The sequence below is a fragment of the Somniosus microcephalus genome, chromosome 15 (assembly GCF_052327205.1).
Source record: "Somniosus microcephalus isolate GS21.2 chromosome 15, FLI_Smic_1.0, whole genome shotgun sequence".
In the NCBI taxonomy this organism is placed as follows: Eukaryota; Metazoa; Chordata; class Chondrichthyes; order Squaliformes; family Somniosidae; genus Somniosus; species Somniosus microcephalus.
The window spans coordinates 60,013,149-60,033,183 of NC_141001.1; the positions used below are offsets into that span (position 1 = coordinate 60,013,149).

Below are 20,035 nucleotides of genomic sequence, written 5' to 3' on the forward strand. Positions count from 1 at the left end.
TCCTCTGCTTCAAATATTTATCCAGTTTTCCCCTAAAAGATGCAAGATGTCTGTGGCAACACATTTCCCTGGTCCAATAACCCTTTATGTAAAGAAATTCCTCCTAATCCCTCTGCTCACTCCCTTAGTGAGAATTTTTAAATTGATGATCTTTCATCCCGAAACCTCCCGAAATATTCTTTCCTTAGTCACTGTATCAAAACCCTTATTAATGTTAAAAACTTCTATTAAATCTCCTGTCGACCTTCTCTGCTCCAATGGAAATATTCCTAGGGGGCAAAATTCGGTTGCTTTGCGCCTCCCATTAGCGCCCTAAGGAGGCGCTAACAGGGCACAAAGCAACTAGCGCCCAGGCACGGCGCCGCTAACGCCTCCTGCAAAATTCAGTGGGAGGGTTAGCAGCGGCAGTAGCCGGTAGCGTCCCGCGGCGCTGCGCCTCCGGCGATGATGTTATCGCTGGGCGCAGAGCCATGCTCGCGCCCCGGCCAAAAACTTCGGTTGCGCCCCCTGACGTACCGCTGGACGCTATGTCCAATAGGGTCAGGGGGCGCACATGTGGCCGGGGCGGCGATATTTAAAGGGGAGGTGCCAGGTGGTCTTTTTTTTGCTGGCCATCTGCCAGCACCTGTCCCTTCTGCCGTCCCCCCGCGGGGTGCCGGCCGCAATCGGGCAACACAGCACTCCTCTTGAGTGCCAGGCTTTTTTGCCTGCACCCCGATCCCTGGTGGCCCAGCTGGGCCCCGGTTCGCGCTGCGCAAGACCCCTCCCCTTTAATAAGGGGAGGAAAGCCTGCAGTACCGGCACGTAGTGCCTCGATATTGGGCTGGAGCGCCTCAAGAGGGAGGGAGAGTGCTTGAAGTGCTACCATTGAATTTCGGGTGCAGGCCACTAACATTTTTGGGGTGCTAAAAGTAGCGCCCCAAAGAAGTTAGCGCCCCAAAGCGGATGCAACCCAATTTTTGCCCCTTAGTATCTCAGGGCCCTCCTGATGACTATAATGTCCCATTCCAGGCATTTTCCTAGGTGATCTACATTGTATGCCCACTGTGGTGTTCATGTCCTTTTTATAATGAGCTGCCCAAAACACAGAACTCTTGCTAAATCAATGTTTCTGTACAAATTTATCATAACTGTTTTACTCTCATACTCAATGCCCCTATTTATAGAACCTAAAATCATGTTGTCCCTTTTTTTTATAGCTTTCTTCCCTTGCGCTCACATTTTCAGGGAAATATATGTTTGAACCCCTCGGTCTCCCTTAGCATCCTTCAGCGTCTTTCAATTGAGTGTGCATTGTATTTCTTGTTTTTCCTCCCAAATGTATTACCACATACTTATTCACATTTAATTATACCATCCACCCATTTGCCTATTCTGATAACCTGTCTATATCTTCCTGAAGTCTTTCTGTTTGCCAAACTTCCCTACTTTTTGTCATCAGAAAGTTTTGAGGTTGTGCTACCTATACCCAAGTCCAAATCACCGATATATCCCAAAGAACAAGAGTGGGTACAGTGCTGATCCTTGGGATATACCACTTCCAACCCTTGTCCAATCTCAGCAACACCCATTTCCCTTAACCTTTTGCTTCCTACCCATCAACCAACTTTCTATCCATGCTGCTACATTTACTCTGATATCATACACCAGAATTTTTCGAACAAATTTCTTGTGCGGCACCTTGTCAAACACCTTCTGAAAATCCATATACAGTACATGACAGCTACTGAATTCCCTTTATCTTTACAATTGGTCATTTCTTCTTGTGTGACTTCCCTTTCTACTTTTGGAGAGGTGTTTTATCTCTATTTGGTGTGTCTTTCCATTTCTTACAGCTGATCTCTGCTTGCTGTCTTCCCTTTGCTCATCCTGTTGCCTTAGCATCCCAGCTGTCCTCCATGCAGTGCCAATTCTTTGCTCAACTCTGGTCTCCAGTACATCCTCTGCTTTCTACTCAGCACTTGTCACCAGCACATTCTCTTCCCTCCATTCAAAATCCGCCCAATGCACCCTCCATTCCCCCACTTGGCATCTACCCCCAGCGTATCCTCTGCCCTCTGTTTAGCATCTGCTCACAATATCCACACACCCGCCTCCCCTCACCAACTGCACTCAGTACCCTATCTCCCCTGTCTTTGGGATCTCCCACTGACAGATTGCTACTTCACCATGATCGAGGGACAATCCAGTGGGATTTTGCATCCCAAAACACTCCAATAGTATGGTATACAACAAAAACTGGCCATTGTCATGGCAACGTGAGAAATCACATCAAGCACCCACTTTGTAACATGATCTTTCGATGCACATTTCATATAGTTCCCAAAGCCTGTGCTACTGAGAACTTCTATAGCATTTGAAGTGCTTTATTTTTAAGAGTCTCTGGCGTTATACTTTTTATAATAAAAGGGAAAAGGGAATATGAGCACAAACTAGCGAAAAATATAAAAACGGATTGTAAAAGCTTCTATAGATAGGTGAAAAGGAAAAGACTGGCGAAGGTAAATGTAGGTCCTTTACAGTCAGAGATGCGAGAATTTATAATGGGGAATGAGGAAATGACAGAGAAATTAAATAAATACTTTGGAGGAGAAATTGGGTGGAGCCGCAAACGGGGCGCCATGCTCACCTGGGCGCTGGATTTAGCGCAGCGTTTGGAGCAGTAGCGACCGCCGGAAATTCAGGTTGAACATAAGAACATAAGAACATAAGAAATAGGAGCAGGAGTAGGCCAATCGGCCCCTCGAGCCTGCTCCGCCATTCAATAAGATCATGGCTGATCTGATCCTAACCGCCAATCTACTATCACAGAACCATCTCCTGAATGTAACAGAATTAGACACACGAAATAGGAGCAGGATCAGCCTACATGGACTCTGGGCCCGCTCCGCTACCCACAGGGCCATGACCGATCCGAACCTAGACTCGTGTCCAAATTCCTGCCCGCTCCCCATAACCCTTTATTCCCTTTACTTCTAGGAAACTGTCTATTTCTGTTTTAAATTTATGTAATGATGTAGCTTCTACAGCTTTTTGGGGCAGCATATTCCATGGACCTACCACCCTCTGAGTGAAGTAGTTCCTCCTCATCTCAGTTTTGAAAGAGCAGCCCCTTATTCTAAGACTATGCCCCCTAGTTCTAGTTTCACCGGTCATCGGGAACACCCTCCCCGCATCCACCCGATCCAACCCCTTCACAATCTTATATGTTTCAATAAGATCGCCTCTCATTCTTCTGAACTCCAATGAGCAGAGTCCCAATCTACTCAACCTCTCCTCATATGTCCATCCCCTCATCCCCGGGATTAACCGGGTGAACCTTCTTTGTACTGACTCGAGAGCAAGTATGTCTTTTCTTAAGTATGGACACCAAAACTGTATGCAGTATTCCAGGTGCGGTCTCACCAATACCTTGTACAACTGAAGCAATACCTCCCTATTTTTATATTCTATCCCCCTAGCAATGAAAGCCAACATTCCATTGGCCTTCTTAATCACTTGCTGCACCTGCATACTAAACTTTTGAGTTTCGTGCACCAGGACCCCCAGATCCCTTTGTACTTCAGTACTTTCCAGTTTCTTGCCATTAAGATAATAACTTGCTCTACGATTTTTCCTGCCAAAGTGCATAACCTCACACTTTCCAGTATTGTATTCCATCTGCCAAATCTCTGCCCACTTACTTAGCCTGTCTATGTCCCCTTGCAGGTTTTTTATGTCCTCCTCACTCACTACTTTCCCTCCCATCTTAGTATAATCTGCAAACTTTGATATGTTACACTCGGTCCCCTCCTCCAAATCGTTAATATAGATTGTAAAGAGTTGGGGACCCAGCACTGACCCCTGTGGAACACCACTAGTTACTGATTGCCAGTCCGAGAATGAACCATTTATCCCAACTCTCTGCCTTCTGTTAGATAGCCAATCCTCTATCTATGCCAGAATATTACCCTCAATCCCGTGATTTTTTATCTTAAGCAATAATCTTTTGTGTGGCACCTTGTCAAATGCCTTTTGGAAGTCTAAATACACTACGTCCACTGGTTCCCCTTTATCCACCCTATATGTTACTTCCTCAAAGAACTCCAGCAAATTTGTCAAACATGACTTCCCCTTCATAAAACCATGCTGACTTTGTCCTATTAAATTATGATTATCCAAATGTCCTGTTACTGTCTCCTTAATAATGGACTCCAAAATTTTACCTACCACAGATGTTAGGCTAACCGGTCTATAGTTTCCAGCCTTCTGTCTACTGCCCTTTTTAAATAAGGGCGTTACATTAGCAGTTTTCCAGTCTGCCGGGACCTTTGCTGAGTCCAGGGAGTTTTAGAAAATTATTACCAATGCATCCGCAATCCCTACCGCCACTTCCCTCAAGACCCTTGGATGTAAGCCATCAGGTCCAGGTGATTTATCCGCCTTGAGTCCCATTATTTTACCGAGTACCACTTCCTTAGTGATTTTTATCGTGTTTAGCTCCTCCCCCCCATAGCCCCCTGTTTGTCCAGTGTTGGGATATTCTTAGTGTCTTCTACTGTAAAGACTGATACAAAATATTCATTCAGTGTTTTTGCCATCTCCGCGCCCTCTTAGGGCGCTGAAACTGAATATCGCAGCGCAACGTGCCGCAGCGCCACACACTGCAGCACGGCGCGCTGCGGTACTGCAGGCCTTCCTCCCATTCTTAAGGGTGAGGGGCCTGCACCAGCATGATCGGAGATCGCGAGTGCCGGCAAAAGAGCCCGGCACCAAGGAGAAGTGCCGGGCTCTCGGAAAACAGCTGCCAATGCCACGGGGGGCGATCAGGAGGCCAGGGACGGAGGTGCTGGCAGGCGGCCGCTGGAAAAAATGGCCGCCCCGCACCTCCACCTTAATTTGCGCCACTGTCGCCACAGGAAGGCCCCGTGAACCAGGCGCCATTTGCGAACGGCGCTACAGAGGCGGTCGCTGCCAAATATCGAGATCGGGGCGCTGCGCACGCCGATGATGTCATCGGAGGCGGCGCAGCGCAACAGGTTAATGCCGCCATAGTGCCCCAGCTAAATATCGCGGGGGGCGCAGCCAATGGCGCTAAAGCCACTGAGTGCCCTCTTTAGGCACTAACTGGTGGCGCAGCCCACCAAATTTCTAGGCCTTTGTTTCTGTCTTCACGGAGGAAGGCACAAAAAAACTCCCAGAAATACGAGAAAACCAAGAGTGTGGCGAGAATGAGGAACTTAAAGAAATTATTATTTGTAAAAAAACAGTATCAGCAAAATTAATGGGACTAAAAGTCAATAAATCCCAAGGACCGGATGACCTACATCCTGGGGTTTTGAAAGAGGTGGCCATTGGAAGAGTGGACGCATTGGTTGTCATCTTCCAAAATTCTATAGATTCTGGAATGGTTCCTGCAGATTGGAGGATAGCAAATGTAACCCCGCTATTTAAGAAAGGAGGGAGAGAGAAAACGGGGAACTACAGACCTGTTAGCCTTACATCAGTAGTTGGGAAAATGCTGGAATCTATTATAAAGGATGCAATAACTGGGCACTTAGAAACTGTAAGATTGGGCAGAGACAACATGGATTTATAAAAGGGAAGTCCTGTTTGACAAACCTATTGGAGTTCTTTGAGGATGTAACTAGTGGAGTAGACAAAGGGGAACTGGTAGATAGAAGGCCTTCGATAAGGTCCCACACAAGAGGTTGGTGAACAAAATTAGGGCACATGGAATTGGGGGTAATATATTAGCATGGATTGAGAATTGGTTAACAAACAGAAAACAAAGAGTAGGGATAAACAAATCTTTTTCAGGATGGCATGCTGTGACTAGTGGGGTATCGCAAGGATCGGTGCTTGGGCCCCAGCTATTCACAATCTATATCAATGATTTGGATGAGGGGACTAAATGTAACATTTCCAAATTTGCTGATGACACAAAGCTAGGTGGCAGTGGCAGTTGCGAAGAGGATGTGAAGAGGCTTCAAGGGGATCTCAACAGGCTCAGTGAGTGCGCGAGAACATGGCAGATGGATTATAATGTGGATAAATGTGAAGTTATCGACTTTGGTAAAAAAAACAGAAAGGCAGAGTATTTCCTAAATGGTGAAAGATTGGGAAATGCAGGTCCTCAAAGGGACCTGGGTGTCCTTGTACATCAGTCACTGAAAGTGAATGTGCAGGTGCAGCAAGCCATTAGGAACGCAAATGGTATGCTGGCCTTCATTACAAGAGGATTTGAGTACAGGAGTAAAGAAGTCTTACTCCAATTGTGTAGGGCCTTGATGAGACCACACTTAGAGTACTGTGTACAATTTTGGTCTCCTTACTTAAGGAAGGATATACTTGCCATAGAGGGAGTGCAACGAAGGTTCACGAGATTGACTTCTGGGATGGCGAGACTGTCATACGAGAAGAGATTGAGTAAACTAGGCCTGTATTCTCTTGAATTCAGAAGAATGAGAGGGGATCTCATTGAAGCATGCAAAATTATTACAGGGCTTGATAGGGTGGATGCTGGGGGAATGTTTCCCTTGGCTGGGGCATCTAGAACCAGGGGCCACAGGATAAAGGGTAGGCCATTCAGGACTGAGATGAGAAGAAATTTCTTCACACTGAGGGTGGTGAATCTTTGGAATTCTCTACCCCAGAGGGCTGTGGAGGTTCAGTCATTGGGTATATTCAAAACAGAAGTCAATAGATTTCTGACTAGTAAGGGCATCAAGGGATATGGCGATAAGGCCGATGAATGGAGTTGAGGCAGAAGATCAGCCGTGATCTCATTAAATGGCGGAGCAGGCTCGAAGGGCCGAATGGCCTACTCCTGCTCCTATTTCTTATGCTCTTATTGATTGATAAACCTAAACTGTTTTTAAAAGCCAGTAGGTTGTAGGAGGAAGGATAGGTGACAAATTCCACAGTTTTAAGGTTTAGATAGAGAAAGGAAATTGGAAGAGCTCCCTTTTTAAAATGGACTATTAGCTTGTTGGCCCTGTATTGATACTGCAGTTCACCATTCCCCAACAAAATCAAGAACTTAAATTGATAAAGCATCGATTTTCCTTCTGCTTGACGTCCTTCACCTGTCTCTGAGAGGGCCTTGCAACTAGTTTCCCATCCATTTAATAACATCTCTGATCTCTGCAGATGCAAACAATGCCCACCTCGATACCAGAATTACAAAGCTTAATATATATATTGTGTCTGCAATAACAGCTTATGGTCCTTCCATATCCTGTAAAACCTTTGTTAATATCTCCTGATAAAATTCTGCAGTATTCTGTCTCAGATTTGAATTTAATCTTGTGTGCAGTTGTAGGCTGGCTTTTCTTGTGTCTGATTTTAATTTTGCTCTCTGAGGGAGCAGCCTGAGCCACATTAATGTAAATGCTGCCTGATTGCAGCCGTTTACCACTTCAACTTTCAGGATAGGGTAACTCTTTCCGAGAGGGATTGTGTTTCCAGATAAATCTTAGTTTGAGTTGATGAATATGAGAGATAAATATTAAATTAACAAAACTAATAGCCTTAAAACAAAGAGATTTACATCTAAGATCCATTAGCAACTGGAACAATATTCTGGTAATTGAAATAATGTGACGAGATTAAAAGCACATTATGCTGGGTTTTCCAGTGGTTTGGTTGGCAAATGCACTGCCTAGAACAGTACTGAGCCATTCACGCCAGAAAGGTTCCAGGTTCAATCCCAGCTGGCCTCCGCTGGAGTGATGGGAGGGGCTCTACAATTGATATCAGTGCTCTTAAGTGAGAGAGGTAGGGGGGAAAGGTCATCCCCTAATCACAAGCCAGTAGCATTGGCTGGAAAGCACACACGTATGGATATTGGATGTGGAGAGTAATCTGTGTGGCAATATTAATGGACAAATGCTCAACACATTCCTTTGTCTGCAGTTTTAGCTGAGGCATCAACTCTTTTGAAATAAGTAAGTTAATGTCTGCCCAAACCTTCTGTGGCTATGATTATGGGTGTTCTCCCTCCTTGTCGTCCTCAATTTCTCCACAAAGTTTGATACAGTTGACCACGTCATCCTCCTCTAAGAACATAAGAATGTAAGAAACAGGAGCTGGAGTAGGCCAATCGGCCCCTCGAGCCTGCTCCGCCATTCAATAAGATCATGGCTGATCCAATCTTGGCCTCAACACCACTTTCCCGCTCTCTCCCCATACCCCTTGACTCCCTTGTAGTTCAATGTCTGTCAATCTCCGCCTTCAATATATTCAATGACTCCGCCTCCACAGCTCTCTGGGGTGGGGAATTCCAAAGATTCACGACCCTCTGAGAGAAGAAATTCCTCCTCATCTCCGCCTGAAACCGGCATTTCCGATGTCCCTACGGGTGTGTACATGACGCATACACACCCATAGGGATCGGCATATCTGGCCCAATGTAAATGAAAATTGTATGTTAAGAGGAAAGTCATACAAACGTGTTAAGCATTCATCCGCTAATATCACCTTCAGTAATTTCTGGGCTAGTATCTGCTTTGTCTATAATGTCACCATAGTGGAATAGCCTGCTATCACTCAATGTCTTGGTTCACACATAAAGAATAGCCACTTGGATGAAGTAATAGAAGGATTTTTTGGCACTGGAACATTACCTTGGTGTTTTCAGGAGAAGAGAGAAGAATACTTGGTGGGAAGACAAAAATGAATAGTCTGCCTTTAAAACGCATTGGCTAACAACCAATGGGGCATTATTCTGGAACTTGAAATTAAGGAAATGCTGGAAATATTTCTTCACGTGCGCTTGGTTGCTTTAATGAAAAATAAATTATCATATTATGAAGTCCTCTTCAAGAATGGAAAGTGAAATAATAGACCTGCAGGGAGTTAGTTGAATGTTGTGGTCTGATTTCTACCATGTGTGCAGTGTGAGATGACAAACATCTGGAGGAGAAGCCATTGGCATCCTCCGGATCAATCTAACACATCCATGATTATGAAAAAAAAACTCTCTATAAAACCATAGGGGAAAAAGCCAGGAAAAAAATCAGTGACAAATAGTGCCCTATTTTAACCTCCTGCGTTAACTCTGTCTGTCCATCCCTCCTGGATTATCAGCTCCGATCTATCTGTTTACCGCAGGTCCCATCATGTAGCCTTCTATCCCTTGGGCACAGCTGTACCATATAGAAAACAGATTCCTGAATAAATATTAGGAGACTATGATTACAAAGTGTTAAATCACTATTTGCTTGCTCCGAGTTCTGGTTGTTTGTAAAAGCCATTTTTTTTACAGTAGGATGCATTTTGTGAGTCTCTGCTCCCAGTGCAGAGTCTCATTCAAAGCGAGTGTGAATCGGAGAATCAGGTGCTGGGGTCTGCGTGATCTATTTGTGGCACACCCGGTTAATGACTGGAAAATCGGGCATAATGTCCTATGTGCCCAGTTCTCTGATCTCCTCTCCTGTAACCTTGCCTTGCAGAATTTATCCATTTATGTATTGTAATCAATTCATTGTCTATTCTCGATTTATTGTCTTTTTCCTGTGCCACTTTTACCCTCCCCTCTCCTTCCCTGAAAGCGAACATGCTGGGGTATGGTTCCATAGGTGCCAGTCAACCTCCAGTACCTCACTCAACTGCCCATTGGTCATGCTTCAATCTTGACAAGTATTTATATATCATTCAACCAAGGGGATATCACAGCCAAACCCAATCCCATCCTGATCCGATTGTCTTGCATACCCACTTTCCAGCAGGGTTTGCTAGAGATCAAGAGTGGGAACCCTGGTTGATATTCCTTTCTTGTTCCATGGTTTCTTTTGTACTCATGCTCATTTAGCCACCAGCAATTCCCAGCTTCTAAAAGGCAGACATTTTTTGATTTTGCTTACAAGGTGATCCTGTTTATTGTAGAGGCCAAATGGCTGTATTTAACCAGAGCTGCCTCCGACAGGAATAACTGTACCATTGTTGACTACATAAGGAACAAGCCTGGGACTTAGAAACCACTTGCATATAACAGGAATTTACTTCCATCAGTTTTCCTTATATTGATTTATCTGTGTTCAATAAGTAATAGATGAATGGAAGTTAAAGGCAGAAACAGTCTTTGGCTTCAGATAAAGTGTACAAAGCACTTGCATTTTCTCTTGTGATTTATGGCAGTATCTAAAGCTAAATCTAAAGATTGTGATGCTACCTTGTAACTGTCCATTATTCTGTATGTAACAGTGTTAAAGCTTGGATTGAATCACCTTTCATTTGCTGTTCATTGACAGAAAGCACTGCCTCAATTACAGTAAAATCTGAGTAATGTAACTTTATGTTGTGAATCTCGGTTTCACTGAAAAATGTAGGATGTTTTGCAGGAGAAGTGGCAGCTTCTTAATTTATCACATTTCTCCCAAAAGAGAGATTTGGCAGGAATGGGTCTGCATTTTTCAACTGTTTTTTCAAATCTTATTGCACAGAGGGAGTGGAATGTATTGTGTACTCCTAACAATATGAGATGCATTAGGGAAGTCCGTATCTAATCAAAACATATTTAGTGCTTGTTATTTGACCTCTTCATGTTAGCTATGCGAGGAATCCAGTAATAATTTTATTATTGCACCCTTGGGCCAAGATCTTGAAACTGGTTGGCTACAGTAAAAGTCAGATAGCAAATCATTGTTTTTTACTCTTGAAAACAGCAGAATTTCCAGTTTAGTGACACTGTCAGATCAGGGTCCCCGTGAACTTGAAATGCTAAGTGACTTACTTACACTTTGTAACCTGAGGCACTGCACTTATATGTGGACAATGATGAGCAAGAGAGAGAAGAGAGGGAGACCAACATTAGAATGAAAAAAACACAAGGGCAATATTGCAACACAGAGTGGCAAGCCATGTAGACTGTACCCCAAATTTCCTATGGGAGGTGAAGAATTGCACTTGTCCCTTTGTGTAATGATATTGTAAATTCATTCAAAATGACAACATTTATGATTTCATTACACATTACAAATAGTGACCAGAGCAATTCTTCTCCTATGGTGAGTTCCTGATGTCGGCTTTGTTGTCAAGGGATGAGGCACCACCACTTGGGAGGGCAAATCATATAAAAAAATTCTCATCTCTCACCTGCAGGCTTTGTCTATCACCATCTTTCTCTCTATTCTATCTTATTAATACTACTATGACTATTGCTCTATTGGGCCTTTTTCGGTTTCTCCTATGTTCTCCTAATTTTATGATCTGCATCAGGGAAATTATTTTTTGCCGGATGTTGATGTAAGCATGTGCAGAAGGCATCAGCACATCCATTATTGTGTATGCAGCCTGTCGAAATATGATTGATTTGTATGTTGTATTTTGCTTGGGAGTGAAAGATCAGTTGGGGCTTTCTTGGCCTTATTACAGTCTGCATCATTTCCAGTATCAGTGTGCCAAATGCACCTTGCGATTGTTCTCCCTCATTATGCAAAAACAAAACTCTCTTTTGCATTTAATTGCTGATATTAAAACTTGTCATGACACATTCAAAGCATTCCACTCATTTCTCCCATCTCAAAGGAACTGAATTAAGATCATTGAATTGAAGTATATGAAGCAATCCCTAAGCCATATTACTGGTAGAATTGTATTGTTACTCAGATGGAAACAGATATATGTAAAGGATACACTGGTTATGACTCATTCCAGCCATACCCCAGCCTACAGCTAAATGAAACCTGCATATGGGAGTTAATCATATTTGTATCTCCTGAACTCATCCTTAATTGTTTTTAAATTACTTGTGAACCTCTCGTTAATACTTGTCAACAAAATGTAATATTTTCTTCATAAACACATTATTTATTTGCAAAAAAAGCACCTTGGTTATTACAATTAATACAATCAGCGCACTTACTTTGTTCCAACAGAAACCTCCCAGTTCCCCCTCTAGTGTCTGGATGAATACAGTACAGGGCTTTTGGCTCTTCACCTGGATTTCTCATAAGAAGAGAAAATCTGTAATTCTCGTATCTCTTAGTTGCCAGTTAGAGAAACACATTGGCAGAAGCTTGGAAGCAGACAGCGATCCAGACGCCACTGGCCTGGATATCTGCGAAAGAAATTTGATGTCTTCCAACACCACTTTTAGCAAAATGAAAAATTAATTTGCGGTAATTAACTGTAGGAAGCAACATTCAGAGAGAAACTGCCAAAAAGCCAGCCTGATGGCATTCTGTGAGCCTCAAATTGACCAGTGCTGGCTCGTGATAGAGTTAATGTTTGAGAAGGATAAAACTGCACTGGCGGAGGGATGAACTATGAAGAACATCATCAGGAATAGGATGTGTACGATTCCATTATCACTTTGCTTGTGATATCACTGTAGCTTCCTTATGACGTTTTAACGCAACTCAATTATCCTCGGTGTTTAAAACATAAATACCTGGAAATTACTGTTGCTGATATTAACAGACTAATGCTTAACATGTTTGTATGACATTCCTGTGTCTGCTATTTTAGCGGAGGTGTTAACCAGTTTAAGATGGAAAGGTAAAACCTGCATGCAATAGCAGACAAAGGAATGTTATGTGAAGCTACTAAGTGTTTGTCTGCTAATATCACTAACTGTAGCTTCTAACCTAAAAAGTCAATATTGAAAAGAGAGGGAAAGTTTAGAGGGAATGCTTTATATTCAGAGTGCTCCTTTGTAACAAAAAAGGAAGATATAAATGTGCTGTCTTTAAACAGAAAACTTCAAATTTTATCAACAGAGACCCCCTACATCCCACCAGAGCTGCTCTGCTGATATCACTATAGTTGACAGTTGCTCCATGCACCTTAATGGGGGATTGTAATTTCAGGCTAGCCTGTGAGCAGATTTGGACTCGGAGAAAGATTGTTATCAGCAAAGCATAGCACCCAAATAACTGAGACACAGGTAGTTCCTCCCTATCAGTGATGTCAACAGAGTGACTCTGATGGGTAGAAGATCCAAATTAGGGGCTTGACAATGGGGAAGGAAATTTGTTTTTTTTTAAAGGCAGTGCATACTTTTTTTGATAAAAGACAATGGGGGAATACTTTGAATAGATAGTACTTCCCTTGGACTTTCTTCACCTTTAAGAAAATTGCCATTGTTAGCGCAGTGTATCTATATCACAAGTGTTATGTGTGATTATGGAATAGCCATTTCACGAGCAAGGATTAGCTTACACAATTCACATATGATTTAGTTGTTTATGAATTATGAGGCCATTTTCAGCATTAAAATATAATTAGGTATTTTAACATTTTACTCTTTATTAGAACAATGGAATGATTAAGCTGGCATACCTTGATCTAACAACATTGGAATTTTTCCCTTGGCAATGTACTTTCAACACTTGGGTGATTGTATTACCTATCGTGCGTACAGTTAAGTAGTTATAGCCCAGTGGTACATTACAACATATAATGGCCTCCATTGTTCTGGCACCAGTGTTAAAATATTTTCCTCAAAATACCCACCATTTCCATTGTGCCTGAGCGCTCTCTTCAGTCATTATATTGACTGAGTTTTAATATACTGACCTATGATAATGCATTGTTAAACACTTGAGATCACTTCTGCAATGTAAAGAGCATTATTTCAGTAACTTCCATTAAAGACTATAGCAATGAGAATCTAAGTACTTTTCCTCATTTCATGATGTATTACTGTCTGGTGAGTGCATACAGAATGTATTGGAAATCATTGATCATGAATGCTGATTTGAGACATTCTGGCATTAGATCATGAGGCAGAATAAATGAGCTATATGTGTGTGTAGGATTTATTTCTAGAGGTAATAAAAATAGAAAATGCTGGAAATACCCAGCAGGTCTGTTTCTCTCTCCACAGATGCTGCCTGACCTGCTGAGTATTTCCAGCATTTTCTGTTTTTATTTCAGATTTCCAGCATCCGCAGTATTTTGCTTTTATTTCTAGAGGGATAGAATTGAAAAGTAGAGAAGTTATGCTAAACTTGTATTGAACCTTAGTTAGACCACACCTGGAGTACTGTGTGCAGTCTGGTCGCCATATTATAAAAAGGATATCGAGGCACTGGAGAGGGTGCCGAGAAGATTTACGAGGATGATACCAGAAATGTGAGGGTATACCTATCGGGAAAGGATGGGCCTCTTTTCTCTTGAAAAGAGAAGGCTAAGGGGTAACCTAATAGTGGTCTATAAAATTATGGAAGCTTTTGATAGAGTAGACACAGAGAGTGTTTCCATTGTGGGAAAGAGCAAAACTGGAGGCCGTCAATATAAGATAGTCACCAAGAAATCAAATAGGGAATTCAGAAGAAACTTCTTGGAACTTGCCACCACAGGGAGTAGTTGAGGTGAATAGTGTAGATGCATTTAAGGGGAGGGAATAGAGGGTTATGCTGACAGAGTTAGATGAGGAAAGACGGGAGGAGGCTCGAGTGGAGCATAAACGCCGGCATGGACTGGTTGGGCCGAATGGCCTGTTTCTTTGCTGTGTATTCTATGTAATTGTATGTAAAACCTTAGCTTATATGAATATAGCTTATCCCTGGAGGCTAAATTTTCCTCTGTTTGCTAATAGTAGTAAAAGAAATGTAGACGTGAGTATAAAATTAGAGCACAGAGGAAAATCATGGATGTTCCTACAAATTCTGGGAGATTTTATATTTTCATAATATGCATTTTGTGTGCAATTGCTTACCTATATTGCTACCATAATGAGTCAGTTCAGCAGGTATTAGGACAATCTTTTTAGTGACATTGGAAGTCAAGGCCATTTTATTGTGAAAAAAATCATTGGGCTATAGTCCTCATTGTGACATTGGAGGTTAATGCCACTTCATTGTGGTAAAGCTCAGAGGGCAGATATTTGCATTGTGACATTGGAAATCAGGAACAGTTGATTGTTGCTGTCCTCAGGGTTATTGGCTTCTGTTCTGTTGACTTTACATGTTACTTCTGGAAAACTTTGGAGAGTAATTTTTCTGATGGTTGACTGCATGTTGCCAATCAGCTGAACGTCTAGATGCCATTCCTTGGATAAAACATGCCATCAGTCCCACAGAGGCCTTGAGGACCATATGAGTACTAGAAGTGACTTAGGAGGTGCTGGACTGCAAAGATGCCATTCCTTGGATAAAATGTCTCAACTGCCTGGCCTCTCCTGGAGGCATTACTAAGTACTGAAAATAACAAAGAATGTAACTGTAGTTCTCTGAGCAAAATCCCGCATAAGCTCCTTTCTGTTGACTGCTAACCAGTGACTAAGGAGCATCCCAAATGTTATTATTTGGATGTGCACATCATTTTGTAACTCCGTGCTTTATGAAAGAGATTAAATGATGATAACAGTTGATACTTGCGTAATATGCCTCTTCAAAGGCTTGCTGCCTAGGCAAACCCATTGTAAACTGCACTTCTCTACTGGGGCAATGAGTCAGGTATACATATTGATTAACAACTCCTGTCTGTGAACGTGTGTGGTGGTGTGGGTTGCTTTTTTGAATGTCTGCCAATAGATTTGAAAAACAGTCCTTGACTATGTGCACACAACACACAAGTGCTTTTTTCCTGTTGTGTTGCATTATGAAGCGAACACCAACAATAAAAGCCTCACACGTCACTTGACTAGAGAAAACAATACCTTTATTCTCTCTGCTGAGACTGAGGGAGGGACTATGTGATTTGGTTGCACTGGTGAAAGAATCTCCTGACTAGGATGTGCACAATGTGTAACATGAATCGTGCAGCAAATCAGCCAGCATTCACTTTAGGCTTACTGCATTCCTGCATGTTTATAAGGATTATCTATCTTGGTTTACAGCCAACCCCTCTCCTCCTTTATTTAATTCTCAATGTTCAAACTTTTATAAGTCAATTCAAGCTCTTAAAGGCCCAGCGACAACAGGCTGGACATTTGAGGTGTTTGTGGAATCTGTGGATTACCTAATAATGTTAAAACATTTGCAACAAATGGCTTTTAGGCACTGGAGTGCTTGGAAGGAACAATGATATTGCTTTGTGATGACATCTTTGTGCTAGGTAGTTTATCAGTGACATCTTTTCCTTTGCACAGGACAAGGCTGAGTCTTTAACAAGCCTGCTTAGGGTATGTAATGACACATTTTCGATGGTATGAAGTTGAACTGTATGTTTGAATTGCATCTGTTTGTCATGTGTCCCCCTCTCAGAATGCTATACAGATGTGAAACAGGATTTATCTGGCAAAAGTAAGCCAGCAGCAGCACAAAATAACATCTAGGTTTATGGCATTCCGGCCTAAACATAGGTTTATGCTGGTGGAGGGGCATAAACCAGAAATGTTGTCAATGCATTACAGTCATATAACCAAGCAACAACTATGATAGAACTCCTGCTTCATGATGTAATTAATACTCTTTAATTAAAATATTTAAAATAAAGGTAATTAAAAGATGCATCTCCCTGTACCCATTATCTCTGGTTAGAAATTATCCCAAGATGTTTGTACTTTGAGGGCCTGTGTAATATCTCTGTGGTTGCAAATGATAGGAGTGTTCAGCATTAGAAGAGAAACCCACACCAATCTGGGCAGAAATAAGCTCTTTCTAATTAACGAAGTAATATTACACATGTGGGAGCGCGCTGCCTTGAGTTGAAGAAGCACTTGTTTGTACTGAGTAGGAGCTAACGGATCACAAGTGCCATTAAACCTACAGAACCGCGCTGCAATTGTCTTCGGGTTTATATCGCCAATTGGAGTAAGAATTTCCCCTGTTTATGTTGCACAGTAATTGGAATAGGTTTGTTTCAAATCTGGTGAAGATGGGCAGAAAAGATGGCCGCCTCTGTTTATATGAATGGGCCACTTCAAACTTTTGAGTATGAAGTATTAACATTTGTTTTCAAAGAAGATTTTTTGATTGTACTGTAAAAACATTAAAGGATAATTCTTATGTAAGGGGTGCCAGTAATTTCAAAAAGAAAGACTGACTTCAGGATGTCCCAAAGCGCTTTATAGCTAACTAGCTGGGGGGGCCCGGCATTGCCAAGGCTTTTTTGTAAAACAGCAGTTTACAGGGCCGCGCGGTTTACGGCCGGCCGCTGCCGCCCCCCGCTCTGTGTCTCGGGCCCAGTCTCTCTCTGGCCCCCAGTCTCTCTCTGGCCCCCAGTCTCTCTCTGGCCCCCAGTCTCTCTCTCTCTATCTCCCCAGTCTCTCTCTCTCTATCTCCCCAGTCTCTCTCTCTCTATCTCCCCAGTCTCTCTCTCTCTCTATCTCCCCAGTCTCTCTCTCTCTCTATCTCCCCAGTCTCTCTCTCTCTCTATCTCCCCAGTCTCTCTCTCTCTCTATCTCCCCAGTCTCTCTCTATCTCCCCAGTCTCTCTCCCCCAGTCTCTCCCCCTCACTCTCTCTCTCCCCCCCTCAGTCTCTCTCTCTCTCTCTTTATCTCCCCAGTCTCTCTCTCTCTCCCCAGTCTCTCTCTCCCTTCGCCCATCTCTCTCTCTCTCTCTCTCTCTCTCTCTCCCCCAGTCTCTGTGAAACAGGGCAGCCAATTTGTGCAAAGCGAGGTCCCACAAACAGCAATGTAATAATGACCAGATAATCTGTTGGTTGGTGATGTTGGTTGAGGGATAAATATTGGCCAGGACATCGTGGAGCACTCCCCTGCTATTTTTCGAAATAATGCCATGGGATCTTTTACATCCACCTGAGAGGGCAGACAGTGTTTCGGTTTAGTGTCTCATCTGAAAAATGGCTCCTCCGACAGGGCAGCACTGCATTAGTATTACACTGAAGTGTTAGCCTGGATTTTGTGCTCAAGTCTCTGGAGTGGGACTTGAACCCACAACCTTCTGATTCAGAGGCGAGAGTGCTACAATTTCAGTCGAAATGACTTTGTTTCCTCCCTCATGTCTCTTACTGGCTCAGTTTATTCAACCAGCTCCTGGCTATAATGCACAGTCTTATGTTAACTGGCTGCTCCACATATGTCAGAAGGCAAACATGCAGTGAGAACAGATGCACTCTGCCGACATCATCGCCAGGTCTCGTCAGGGAGTGTGCCTGCAGGGAACAATGAAGTTCTGCATAGTTCCTATCTCAATAGGCCTCAAAAAACCAACCAACCAACCAACAAAATGTATCCAACATCAATAGTTAGGGACTTTATTTTGAGGATTAGTACAGTCTGTTTTGCAATACTTCAAATTGCTCTGTAACTCACTCACATTCTTAAACATCCTTCATACAGTGAAACTTGGTGGCACTTGCTACTTCTTGTGTTACTACACTTAACCTCACATGAAAGATGCAACATTTGGCTTGGTCTTAGTGTCAAAGAACACTATTGCTTCAATCTCTGTGTGAGTATACCAGCAAAAACTTATGTAAAGGGATCGGTTCTCACTTTAGGGGGGTGCTGAAAAAGTTGTTAATCTCAGAGGAAATATCAGAACTGTAGAAATTCACCCTTCGTGTTTTATCGAAAAGAAGGTCTTCACTTTAACTTGCCACAAAGAAAGCCTGTTCCTGTTGATTACCAATATTGGTTCTTCTTTCATTCCCTGCCCTAATACCATTTTCACAACACTTTTGTGGCAGTAAGGTAATGAGAATCGCACTAATTTTGTTTGCAAAATCCACAAGAGACTTAGTCAAGACTTTAAGGATGAAACCGTCAGAATTGCATACCCCTGAGAATGTTACTGACATTTGTGTATGATGTCATTTTAAAAGGATCTTGTGTCAGCCGAGGCAGCCTTGATTAAAGAGTGATTATGAATGGGGCAGTTTGGGGATGAAAACCTCCACCCAAGCAGCATTCATGTGATAAGATGACATCACTGGTTTGAACTAACAACAAATTTGCCAGAGTTATTGATCTGTTCACCATGCTAAGTTTGCTTGAAATTTGTTCGAAGATTTCTTAAAGAAAGACTTGCATTCTTAAGTTATTAAATGTGTAGAGAGGCAGAAGGAAATGTTGACTGCAGTATTTCTAGCCCATTGTTAGATCTAGAACTCTGAAACTGGACTTCCTTCAGATTCTCACAGCAAAATTTCAGGAGTCCAATGTTGGGTTCAAGAATTAAATGTGGAAAAATATTATTCCAGTGATGATGATCTGCCCCTAGATAACTTTAACTACTGCAGATTGTCAATGCAATACTGATCTTTATTTTTATCATAATAATTGACAGCCTGTCTAATTTGATGCTTCTCTGGTGTCTAATTGTCTGGTAGACATTTATGACTTCATCTAACAGCACTGCTTTTGTGACAAAACCATTCAAACCAGACACCACATTACTTGACTTGGTAGCTATCACAAGGATTAGACTCCAGACTAAAAGACCTGTGTTGAATTCAGTCTCAACTGATGTCTGGAATCATACGTTTCCTAGAGCTTTTGTTAGTCATTTGTATGGGAAGGAAGGAAAACTTTCCTGTTAGAATCCCTTTGAACACCATACAAGTAATTAAAGAATGGCACTAATGGTGTCCATGGAGGTATCATTTCACTGAACCATTTGGTCCTCCCAGCTGAGGATAGCGACAAGGGAAGGGGATGAAGAAAATAGCGGGGTGGAGTGGAAATGAAACATTGTAAAATGACTTAATGGAAGAGCCTCCGGCTATTCCATTTCAGTGCTGAGTGTGACTGTGTCAATATATCTTTTTTCTCTTTTTAATAGGATTCTGACAACAACAAAGTCTGTTCCCTATACTCCTTCCGCAATGCAACTACCTCACCACACAAGCCAGATGAAGGGGCCCGTGAACGCAGCGACATGATGACTGGTGCAGCTTTTGGAACACCTGAGCGTCGCAAAGGAAGCTTAGCCGATGTGGTGGACACACTGAAACAGAAGAAGCTCGAAGAAATGACAAAGACTGAACAAGACGGTATGCATGGGCTACGTTTTCTTCTTGAGTTCCACACATGGTTAACAAAAATGTGTTGGGTATGCTGCCAAAACAAATTTGTAGAATTGGCAGTGGTTAAAAAAGTTGTCCGATGGTCACTATGGCAACAGCACTTTGAGGTCCATTGGAGAGTTTAGCTAGTATCTCTTTCTTTGGTATCTTAAAATTGTGTAATAAAACCCACTAT

The 20,035-nt window shown here is 42.5% G+C and overlaps 1 protein-coding gene across 13 annotated transcripts in view; it reads left to right on the top strand.

Annotated features, from left to right (window-relative positions):
• The window catches only part of sox6 (SRY-box transcription factor 6), a 640,702-nt gene that overhangs the window by 285,371 nt on the left and 335,296 nt on the right, over positions 1-20,035 (top strand). For all 13 annotated transcript variants that reach the window (XM_086007882.1, XM_086007877.1, XM_086007883.1 and 10 more), the window contains one exon: positions 19,617-19,827. In XM_086007882.1, the coding sequence (XP_085864008.1) occupies positions 19,617-19,827 (211 nt within the window). The remainder of the gene's footprint in view (positions 1-19,616; positions 19,828-20,035) is intronic.